General features: G+C 50.7%; 1 protein-coding gene across 1 annotated transcript; it reads left to right on the top strand.

The window, feature by feature from the left end:
• The first annotated feature begins 2,202 nt into the window (after positions 1–2,202).
• On the top strand, positions 2,203–3,588 carry POU3F2 (POU class 3 homeobox 2). Its single transcript, XM_063291035.1, has one exon. The coding sequence runs from the start codon at positions 2,266–2,268 to the stop codon at positions 3,586–3,588; it is 1,323 nt and encodes a 440-aa protein (XP_063147105.1). The 5' UTR covers positions 2,203–2,265.
• Positions 3,589–12,158: the final 8,570 nt, after the last annotated feature.

The following is a 12,158-nucleotide window of genomic DNA, read 5'->3' as shown; positions in this document are numbered from 1 at the left end:
CAGCTCACTTTAACCAAGCGCAACCGAGAGAGGACTGGCATCCAACCCAGGACCCTGGAGGTCGATTGCGATCCTCGTAACCCCATTGATTCAAAGGCGTTTTATTTGCCAGGGTCCCGACTCCTGCTAGGGATGCCGAGGCTCTGAGCTCTGTTGCAAGCATCTACGTGCACCTGAAAGGTTCTTACCAGTTCTCCTGAGCTAATAGGTGACATCTCTTTCTCTCTATCCCTGAGTGTCCGCTCGTCCTTGCATATGCAAACGTAATATAAAAGCTATGTGCAGACACCATACACAGATTCACACACGCACCACAGAGAGAAATCTTACTAACCAAATAACCTTCCTTTGAATGATAAATTGTGGAGAGCTCCCTGAAAGGAAGCTGCTCCTAGCTTGTGGTGGTCGTAAATTCTCCCTCCTGTCTTGACGGGGCCATTCATACAAGGGGATACTGGAGTATATACCGTGTCCACAGCCTGACCCGGAGCAGTATGTGGTTAGCACAACAAAGCGTTGTTTCTCCTTGGCTGGAAGCAGGAGATCGGACACCGGGTGCAACGTGGAGGGCCTTACTGGAAGGAAATGTCTGGGCAGACTTCTCAGGACAATGGGCGGATCTATTCTGGCTAACCAGCCGTTTGACCTCCGCAAGGCCAGCAGCGCTCTGTCTGAATGAAGCGTTGATGAGACCTCTTCCATTTACGAGAGCTGGGCTGGAGGATCTGTAAAGCAGTCGGACCCATCTATGGGCCGCCCTGGACGAGGGATTTAAGTCATAAATGGATTTAATCGGGGGTGGGGAGGGAATAGTATTAGATCAGGCTGTTTCGCTTTCCCTGTCCCTACGCTCCTGCAGAAACAACACGCCTTCTTTGTGGAGAAAGAAAAGTGGCTGATCCGTAAACCCACTGGTGGTCTCCCGGGAGCGAAAACCCTAGCACACAAAAGCCCTTAGGTTCGCCTCTGCGCTTTGCGCAGTGCTAAGCCTTGAAATTCTTCCTGACTCTAAGTTTTGTTCTCCAGCAGCACCTGCTGCTGGGACACTTTGGGGACTTGTGAGAGCCTCCCTCCTCCCATCCCATCTTTCTTATCCTTCCATTGTGGACAGCGAGAAGCAGGTTTCTCTTGGATTATTGGGCGCAAAGACCCAAGGAGACGTGCTTGGAGGAGCGTGGGGGGAGGTGGCAGGAAAGCACTCGGCACTGGACTGCATTGCCACTTCAGGCACTTCTTTGGGGAATAGAAGGTCCCGCTGACATTAGCGAGCCTCGCTTCCCAGCCAGGACGAGTGGGGACGTGGTTATTCTCTCTTTCTGGTGGCGCTGACAGGGTCAGTCTCAATCCGGAAAATGAAATTCGAAGTTGACAAGAGAGACTCGCTCGAAGTGAACCTTCCTTGCAAACCAGAAAGGTGGCTCCGTAAGACGCAAAGACACCAATCATCTGGAATCCCAAAGGAAGGCTGGGGAGGAGGCCCCAGCAAGCAAAGGAGTCCAGCCTGCGGACGACGCTTTCCATTGAATGGATAAGGCCCTTCTCTTCCTTCCCTCCCGCTGTCCCTTGGCCCACCGTGATTTGACGGTGGGGAGGGGCTACCATAAGGAGAAACGAGGCTGGGGGGAAAGAATTCAATCAAGTTACCCAGCAGCAATAGGGGCGCCCCTCCTCCGGCCCTCCGGAGCACTTTGCGTTCTGCGTGCGATTCCCTTCAACAGATAGGGAGGCTGAGTTTTGAACGGCCCTCGCTTTGAAAGAGGGGGCGAGCCTCATCTGGCTCCCCCACCCACCGGGCGCAGCGCAGGTGGCCAGAAGCGACTGAGCGGCTCCTTCTGTTTTCTCGGTGCGTGTTCGTCTGTTCCCCCCTCCTTTCTTTGCCTTTTCCCTCCCCCCCCCACCCCGTGCGCGCGCTCCTTCCTTCTCTCCCTCCTTGGAGTTTGATTACAAAGAGATAGTGGGGGGGCGGGGGGGGAGAGAGAGAGACAGAGAGAGAGAAACGCTGTGCAGGAGGCGTGGTGTCAGCACCAGGGCCGGGGCCAATGGAAGGCTCCCCCTGAGCCGGTTGCTAGAGGTCTCCACGTAAATCAAAGCGCAGGGAGCCAATGGGGGCCGGAGGGAGGGAGGAGCAGGGACGCGTGCCTTTGCAGTGGGCTCTGCCAAGCGGACTTGCGGGGGAAGCGAGCGGCGAGAGGAGCCCGAGGCGAAAAAGTAGCTGTCAAATGCGCGGCTCCTTTAAGCGGAGCCCTCAGTCCGGCTCGGAGAGTCATGGCGACCACAGCGTCTAACCACTACAGCCTGCTTACCTCCAGCTCGCCCATGGTGCACGCCGAGCCGCCGGGGAGCATGCAGCCTGGCGCCGGCTACAGAGACGCCCAAGCACTGGTGCAGGCGGACTACGCGCTGCAGAGTAACGGGCATCCGCTCAGCCACGCTCACCAGTGGATCACGGCGCTGTCCCACGGCGGCGGTGGCGGCGGCGGGGGTGGCGGCGGCGGCGGAGGTGGTGGGGGCGGCAACGGCGGGGACTCTCCATGGTCCCCCAGCCCGCTGGGCCAGCAGGACATCAAGCCTTCGGTGGTGCAGGCCGGCGGTCGGGGCGACGAGCTCCAACAGCAGCAGCATCACCAGCAGCCGCAGCAGCAGCAGCAGCAAGGCAGACCACCGCACTTGGTCCACCACGCCGGGAGCCACCACGCTGCCGTGGCCGCGGCCGTGGCTTGGAGGACCGGCGGCTCGGCTCACCTGCCGCCCGGCATGGCTGCGTCCAACGGCGGCGGCCAGGGCGGGCTGCTTTACTCTCAGCCGCCGGGCTTCACGGTCAACGGAATGCTGGGCTCCGGCCAGCCAGGCATGCACCACCACGGCCTGCGGGATGCCCACGAAGAGCCGCCGCCGCCTCCGCAGCAGCCGCCGCCGCCCCCTCACCACCCGGACCACCTCTCGCAGCAGCAGCAGCCCCAGCTTCCGCATCACCACCCGCACGGGGGCCAGCCGCCGCCGCCTCCGCACCACCACCACCACGAGGCGCACTCGGACGAGGACACGCCGACCTCGGACGACCTGGAGCAGTTCGCCAAGCAGTTCAAGCAGCGGCGGATCAAACTGGGATTTACCCAAGCGGACGTGGGCTTGGCCTTGGGCACCCTCTACGGCAATGTGTTCTCGCAGACCACCATCTGCAGGTTCGAGGCGCTGCAGCTGAGCTTCAAGAACATGTGCAAGTTGAAGCCTTTGTTGAACAAGTGGCTGGAGGAGGCGGACTCCTCGTCCGGCAGCCCCACCAGCATAGACAAGATCGCGGCGCAGGGGCGCAAGCGGAAAAAGCGCACCTCCATCGAGGTGAGCGTCAAGGGCGCCCTCGAGAGCCATTTCCTCAAGTGCCCCAAGCCCTCCGCCCAGGAGATCACCTCACTGGCGGACAGCCTCCAGCTCGAGAAGGAGGTGGTCCGCGTGTGGTTTTGTAACAGGAGACAGAAAGAGAAACGCATGACTCCCCCGGGAGGGGCTCTGCCGGGAGCCGAGGACGTGTATGGGGCCAGCAGGGACACGCCGCCGCCGCACCATGGGGTACAGACTCCTGTGCAGTGAACTCCGCCCGGGGCGGAGGAGGAGTGGGCTGGGGGTCGGGGGGGGGCCGAGCCCCGGCCTCTTCCCTCTGACCCGACTCCTCCAACCCTTTTGATTGTTTCCCTCCCCTTTAAAACAAAGCAAAAAGCAGACAAAAAACAAACAAAAACAAAAAAACAAAACAGGAAGGAAGGAAGGAAGGAAGGCGACTGCACTGAACTATGCTTGAAACGGTAGCGAAGTGGGTAATGAATGAGGGTGTGTTTTGACCTTTACAGGCGAGTAACCTGGCAATGGAGTGCAGTGAGTATATGGAGCGATGTGTGAGAGGCGAGAGCGAGAGCGTGCCTGCCCCTTCCTTCCACCCGCTGGCACGCAGGCTCGCTGGCACGCGCGCCCTCTCCCTCTTCTCTTCTTTTCTCTTCTCTTCTCTTCTCTCTTCCTCGCAGCCGGGCACACAGGCCGAGAGGCTCCCAAATGTGAGAGGAGCGAAGGGGAAAGTTGGGCTTGACCCAGTGGCCCGAGTCCTTGGGGGATTTAGGCCAGGTGCACCCCCAACACAAGAAAGATGCTTTGCCACCCGCATTGGTTTTGGTCTTGGTTTGGGGAGGAAGAGGGCAAATGTGAAGGCAAGAAGGAGGGGTTAGAAAGGCCAAGCTGAGGAATTTGGAATTTGCGCTGCAAGGAAATAGAGGTTTGCCCTTTATTCATCTCCTTCTCATTCTCAGGTGGGAAGTGATTTGCATTTTCTACCTGGCCCAGGGTAGGCATCCCTGTGGACCTGGCCTTTCTTCTTTGTGTGGATGTCTTGAAGTTTGGGGACCACCTTTGGTGGAGGTCGCGTTTAGTTTGCTCTTTCTGCCGCCTTTAGCCCGCAGGGAGGGGAAGCTGGGCTCTTTAGTCTTGTGGAAAGCAGTAGAAAGAGGACCAGGAAAGGGAGGGGGGTGTAAATAACAGCCACTTCCCAGAAATGTGGTTCTGAAATTATTCAGCTGCAGAGACAACAGATTGTTGGTATGTGAGAATTAGGAAAGGAAGGTGGAGAATGAAGATTTACTCTTAGCCACCCCCTCCCCAAGTTGATGCCCTCCAGCTGTGTTGAACTACAGCCCCCATCACTCCCAGCCAGCATGCTGATACTGTCCTAGTCCATCTCTGAAGGTCATCTGGGGGAAAGTCAAGGCATTTGGGCAAGCCGCATTTAATTAGACCAAAAGCAAAAAAAAAAAAAAAAACCCGGGGTGACTATAGAAAGATTCTGGCAGCTTTTCCCACCAGAAGTGGCACTTGGGGGAGATGGTTCTAACAATGAGGTAGAATGAGAGAGAATGCGAGGACTGCTTAACTTCAGAAAGTTCCCCATACGCCTTGTATATCCAGCACCACCTGAACCTTAAGACCCTGATGCTGACACCTGCTTTTAAATGTGAAATGAAGAAGGGGGAGCCCTTGAAGGCAAACCTCTTCATTCAGGTCTGTGGGGAAAGGGGACCCTTGAAGGGAAACCCCACTGATGGAAGTAAGGAAGCTCAGAGGAGCAGCTCTGTGATCCTAAGGTAGAGCATTTCCCTTTGATTTGCTTTATTGAAGATCAGAAACCTGAGGGATGCCCACTTTAAATGGGGCTGGCTTGCTTCCACCTCATGAACTATGCTGTGAGTTCAGTGATGGAAGAATTGCAGCCATTGCAAACAAACCTAGATCTCTTCATCTCAAGGGGAGGTTTTACTTCAATAGAGGGAGAGACAGGTTCTATCAAAAGAGCTGCTTCCTTTGGACAGTATTTGTCCCATTAAAATATGAGTTCAGGCTGACTTTCATTCACTGAAATCATTGGGACTGATTTCCAGATCTAAAATATCTGTGAAGATTGCTTTCAAAATCAAGGGCATAGTTGAGGAGGCAGTCTGTGTCTAAGGTTGCTGAGGCCTCCTGCAGGTGGGAGAATTTCCCTCTAAGGTTTAAATGCATCCCAAGTGCTGCCTGACATATCGGCTTAATGTAGATGGCATGAAAAAGGCCAGTTTAACTCTATTTGGGCTTATTTTTGAAGGGAGTCGAGTGAAGTGAAGGCAAAAACAACCCAAATGACATTTTTCAATCCATCCGTTACCTCTCCTCTTGGTTCATGGCTTTAATGGGTGTATTGGCTGGATTGAAAATGGTTAACTTTCCCCAAACAAAGCAAGACAAGGAAGCAGAAGGCTTTGGAAGGGGGGCTTTGGGGGAGGGCCTTGAAATTGTGTATTATATTCCATATTAGGGGTAATCCTTGAAGCTGTGATCGTAATTCATTCTGAAACATCTACTCAGCACAAAAGGGGGTGTCTGTGTACTTTTTTTTTCCTAAAATTTTTTGCAAAAGTTTGCCAGATGAAAAATGACTGAGAATTCTGAGGCCAATCGAATAACCTCTCAGAGAAATTCACAGATAAAACACTGGATTGGGTTGGTGGGATTTCATAATATTGTGGTCTCCAAGGGTTGCTCTAAGCCCCAGTCGGACACTGAATTTTATTCTCCCCGTTTCCTCAGAAGACAAATGTAGCTTTCTAGGAAGTCTTTATTCCATTTTCACATTGTGGGGATCCCCCCCCCCCATCCAAACAATGTGGATACTCATTTGTTTTTGAGACTATTGTAGCTGCTGCTGATTATAAGATGGAGACAAACTCCTTCTCTATTGCTATTCAGGTCAGGGATGAAAAAGTGGCAGCAGGGGGACAGTAACACTTATTAATACCTGGGTAAGGTCAAAAGAAGGAGTTTGGAGTAGGTAGACCTCCTAACTCTTGGCAACATTTACTTAAAAATAATTTTTAAAAAAGTTACCAAGCAAACCTTACCACTCTGTATATATGTTTAATATTTGTCCTTTGAAATGCAGAAATAGTTGAAATGTTTCCTTTGTCTATTTTTTTTTCTTTTTCTTTTTAAACGCTACCCAGGGAAATATTTTCATATCATTTTTAAGTGGCCTGCCTCAATGTATATTTATTTCTTCTAAAGCAAACAGGTTCTGGAAACTGTTTTTTTTTTTTTCCTGTAGCTTTAAATGAGGTAAACAAACAAACAAAAATTCTATATGGGATGTATTTTATTTTTTTTTTGGTTCAGTCTCTTTAAAGAAATACTTTGTTTTTGGTACATTTGGATGTGCTCGTGGGGAAAAATAAAAGCGCAGAGATCCTTATATATTTATGTTAAAGTAATATTTTATTATCTACATAAAACAAGAAATACACAAGATTTTTATAGTTTCTTCGACTTATTGGCATATCCTTTATTTTTTGCTGGGGGGGATATTGAGTGACAGAATAATGTGTGTGTGAGTGTGTGTGTCTGTGTATCTCTTTCTCTCAAGGAAAGAATAGACACTAGTATTTCTGTTGGAGTGGATTCTCTGACCTTCCTCTTTATTTCGTGACATTTTGGAATAAGCTCGATGCCTAATTGCATCACAAGACGGATTTTTCAGTTTTGCTGGTGTAATGCTGCTAGCTGATATCAGGCAGCAAGAATATAGGCCTGCAAATCTAGTTGGAGATTTAAGTTGATTTTAAAGCTTGGGCCTGTATATCATGGGTAGCCAGCACAATGTGTGACTGCATGCCCTGAACATTTCTCATGGGCAGAGAAAAGGGGAATTCTGACATGTGTTTGAAGACTGCACCGATCCAGCATATATACCTAGCAGTAATTCTCATTGGGGGGAAAAAATGTCTTTCGATATGGGACTATTCATAGATTGTGTCATTTGGGGCAGGATGTTAGCAGCTATTGAATCACTCCTCAGGTGGAAGGTTGAAGTGTTTAGAGATGCAGGTTGAAAGACTTTCTCTAGAGTAGTGTTGCTGGTATTCTGCTGAACTTCAGGAGGAGTGAATTAGAAATCACAGCAATACAACTGGTATTCTTTTTCTTGAAAGGGACAGTGCAACCTCTGGCGGGGGTGGGTGGGGGGGAAGGGTATGTGCATACCTACTATTTTTTAATTAAATTGTTTCAGTCACAGAAATGTATGCATTCAGCTGGGATTCCTCACTCAGATCCAGTTAGGTGGGAGAAGTTCATATTCTCTCAGGAGGACAAAAGTTCTGTCAAGAGAGTTGTATGCCGGTCTTCTTTAGATTCCCAAAAACCTAAGCTGTTCTTTCTGTCTGTCTTCCTTGGGGTGGGGTGGGGAGACCACAGAAGATCTTCGTTTCAGTCCTTTCTACTGCCCCCTTTTCTGAGACTGCAATAATCAAGCAGACTTCCTAGGAACCGCAGAGCCTGATTTCTGGATTTAATGCCACTTTGGAGCTGCGCTTTTGGGCGAGATTTCCTTTCCCAGCAGTGGGAACATGTCCCGTTCCCCCTACCCTCAGCCCCCTGTATACACGTACATCAGTGTCTCGGGGATCTGGCGGTTCAATGGCAGGGCTTTTTCCTTTCCAAGGCGAAGCACGGAATCAGGCCCGGCTTTGCTTGCGGCCGCTGTTGCGCCCGGTTGCGCCTTCAAGGGCTGAGGTGGAACCTTGTGGGCACGAACGCCCACTGCAGAGAGGCTGGGGCGGAAGCGGCGGCGGTGGCGGCGGCGGGAGCCGCACCTGGCTGGCTCATGGGCCGAGGGGCTCCAAAGGAGCAATCCCGATTCTGCCAGTGTCTGGGTTTCGCCTTTCCTACGCGGATCTCTGGGGCTCCTCTCATAGAGACCCTTCAGCTCCCAGCCGTCCTTCCTTCCTTCCTACTGCCAGACCCTTTCTCTCCCCCGCCTCTTTAACGGTGCTTTCCAGGCTTATTAGATTTAATCATCTTTTCTAACTCCTAGTCAATATTACACGCGTCCCAAACAGATTCAGCTAAATGATCTTATCAATAGTCTGGAAGCGAAGTGACAGCAAGAAGGAGTGTTCTGCGACCGCAGATATGCTGATGGGTAAAATGTTTAAGCTGGGTATAGATTGAATGTCCTTTGGTCAATAGCTCGCTGAGTTGTTTGCATTTTTTTTTTTAAATAGTGGAGAGGGAGTGAGGGCGGGTGGGCGTCTGAGCACTGAAAACTGGGCAGCCTCTGCCCTCTGCAGGACACCGGAGCGGCCTCAGAGGGAAGGCAGCGCTTCTTCCCAAATGCGGACCGTATGGGGGCGGGGGGAGGAGAGAGAGAAACGGAGAGAGCGAGAGCGCGGAATCCCGTGCAAGGCCTCGGTTGACCCAGTGGGATTCCATCCTGTGCCCCTGGGCTCTGGCTTGCATATCTGAAAGGCGAGTTTGCTTAAAACACACGCACCCCAACCCGCGCGCGCGCCAGCATGTGCACACGTGTGTTCCCACTAAGCCTCGGCAGGAGAGTCCTCGTCCGCTGCCTGTTGGGGAAACAGAGCAGCAGCGAGTCCCTGCACAGGAGGGACGGGGGGGGGGGGAAGCTTCTTCTGAAAAGGCCTCCCCTCACCCCCACCTTCTTTCTCTCTTTCTCCAAAGGCAACCCGCCAAACCCGAAGTCTCAGGGAACTTCTTTCGCTTCAGGAAAGGGCCTTATCTCCATCTGCATCTGCCTATCTCTTTAGCGGTCTATCTGGGATCTTTCTAGAGAACCACAAAGGGGAAAACTTGCCCAGACAAAACTGAGGGTTCCCCTTTTCCGTCAACTCGAAAAGCGCTTTCCTTCGGCTTTTGCGATCCCCCCTCCCCGTTTCTCATCTTTTGACAGCACTGTAGATTTTGTGGGAAACCTGTCTCTCAGTCAACGGCAGTAAATAATCAAAGGGAGCTGGGCGAAAGGTGGGGTGTTAAAAAGCAGCTCGTGGGATGCACTTTTGAACAGGATGCGAGGCTCGCTGGAAGAATAAAGTAGGCGGTTGCGTGGGCTTCCAGAGCTGTATTCGCCTCTCGCTTCTTTGCGGGGGCAGTCAGGGGGTGGGAAGTTGGACCTGAAAGCCAATGAGAAGGTCGCCTATTTATTTGGGAATGTGTCCCTAGCTTTAAGGGGGACTTGAGGAAGAAATGAAGGAGTGGCCGGAATAAAAAAGAGAGGTTTGGAGAAGTTGCAGAAGACGAGAGGAGCAGCGACGCATATTGTTGTATCACCATCATCACCATCATCATCATCATCATCATCGGTTATTTTGTCAAAGAGGAATAGTTAGTGGTTGAGCCAACAATATTAGGGTTTTTTTCAGGAATTAAAAGTTATTAGGAACAACTGGGTGTACAAGTGCATCTCTTCCTATTTCTACAAATAGAAATCTAAAGAAAGGCTTGGATGACCAAGATGCAAAGGATTTTAACGTGGTGTGTGTGTGTGCGTGTGTTTTAGCAGTTTAAATAGAAATCGCTTCTCGTCTCTTCTTAAAACTGCTTCTCCCCACCCTAAGTTGTCGGGGTTCATGTTTACATTTCTGGGCCAAGTGATAAATGAATATGTAAATGAGGATTATTTTTTTTTTAATGGCACAGGCGACATTCTTTGCAGGAGGCCTTTGTGAGAAAAGAGCAGCTTTCCAGCTAGCCACAGTCTCGATCCACAAAGCGATTGTGCCCGTTGGTGTGTTGTCATTCCATGAGGACCGCAGTTTCCTCCCCGTCAAAAAATGCGCCCCCAAAATGCGTCCTTTACGATCTGGGGCAGGGACACGACCCAGGCACTTTCCGATGCTTTTTGTTTCCCTGTTTTTACTTCGTATCGTTTTCATCTCTCCACATCTTGGCATTGCTTGCCAATGTTAAGGTTTGGGGCCTCCCTCGACTATCCTCCCGGTTGGGTCTGAAGACCAGAAACGAGACAAGCCAGGACCGAAAGTCGCCTCTTTTACAGTTTAGCTTGCCTGGGGCCTTTCAGGTGGCCAGCTATCAGTTATCTGGGGGCGAGTCCCGCTGCATCAGACAGGGTTGAATGCGGAGTGCCCATTTCTATACTCCGACAGACGCTTCTGTATGGATGGTAGCTCAATTTCAGTGGGGTTTAGAGTCAGCGTCCCTATAGGATCGCACCTCTAGTATACCCTTAATCTTTATATTAAGTAATAAATATATAAGTAATTTATATAAGTAAAACCCACGACGGCTGTTGGGGCTTGTTCCCCTTTCATGCATATTTCTAGATTCCCCCTTCGCCCTTGAAGAGAAAAGGTTGGAGCCAGAGACGCAGACTCTGACATTGGGGAGGATGCAGAAAAGGGAGCACCGAGGGGCAGCCACCAGGCCAAAGTAGTCGCTAGCCAGCCTGTTTATTACGCTGTGCGTGTCTCCTGCGTCAGCTGATGGCAAAAAAGCAACCCGGTTCGGAAAGCAGGTTTTGAAAGGGAAATGAGAGAAACTGGTGGGTTCCTTTATTAGGCACTGAAAAATCCTCCAAGGAAGGCTACCTTGAGGGGCAGGTGAATAAGTGCTGGTGGGAAAAACGCCTTTTCATCCCTGGGTAGCTACAAACAATGCATTTTCACCTGCTGCCAAGCCCTGGATTGCGCTCGATTACCTAAAACTTCAATCCTCCCTCCGGCTTCCGTGCTGAAAGCCCCATTGAACACAGTGGGAAGTAACTTCTAGGCAACAGGCGGAGAAGAGGGAAGGGCTGAACGGCCAGGAACCGAGGTGGCTGGACCGCCAGGTCGGTGGATTCAATAGAAAACATCCACCCCAGCAGCTCAGTGTGATAGCACAACCCGGCAGCAGCCAAGTTGTTATAATGGGGAGAGAAGTTCTAGGAATTGGGATAAAATGTGCTTCCAGGGAAGCAGGGCTGTTGCATGGCTTACTGTAGGGGGTCCTAGCAATTTGGGAGATTCCCCATCCCTCTCACATGTATAGGAATATAGACAACATTTAGCCCACTTTTATTTAAGCGGAGCCACCTGGCCCTTAGCGGAAAGAAGCTAGCAAGGGCATTTCTAAAGTTATATTCATGTTGTCGGAGTTGTGAGTTGGCTGCAATGCTGAGCTGGGAACAGACGTCAGCTAAATCAAACGCTGGTACAACATTTGTGAAAAATCAGGAGTAATTTCTTTTGTTTAGTTAACGGTATGGGTTTGTTTTTAAAATCCTCATAATCATATAAGTTGGCCCGATTACGTCCTGACGGCCGACAGCGTCAAGATACGGCAAATAATGTTGATTTAAAAAAAAAAAAAAAATTAAGATGCCATTAAAATCACTGGGGTTTTAAAGCGCTTTATTTTGTTAGGAAGAGTCCCAGTACTTTTAAGTAAATCATGTTGGGGTTGCAACCAAAGTTGAAATGGAAAGATTCCCAACAGTGGAATCTTTTTAAACACGCTTGCCCCTGAAATTCTTAGGGCTTGAGTAAACATCGATGTAACCATTGGAGATTTATTGGCTTTTTATTCGTAGCTTTCTCAATCAGCAAATCTTGAATGCCTTGCGGGTCTCTTGGAATGCAGGAAAAATGTACATATTTGGTCGTTTTGATTATTGGTCTGTCCTTGTAGTATCCCGGACAAAAGAATCATTTTTCAGAATGGTGATGTTTAGGTCCTTGGTGCGCCCATGCAAGAAGCTCCACCGATTTGCAAAGGGTGCTGAAGGATACCTTCATGGTTTTCCCAGGCGTGAGGCCATCTGCCGCCTTGCAGTTGAGTGTGGCTTTTTCTTT

The sequence above is a fragment of the Candoia aspera genome, chromosome 1 (genome assembly GCF_035149785.1).
Source record: "Candoia aspera isolate rCanAsp1 chromosome 1, rCanAsp1.hap2, whole genome shotgun sequence".
Classification (NCBI taxonomy): domain Eukaryota; kingdom Metazoa; phylum Chordata; class Lepidosauria; order Squamata; family Boidae; genus Candoia; species Candoia aspera.
Note: the sequence above shows the minus strand (reverse complement) of the source record. Positions and strands in the feature narration are given on the sequence as shown.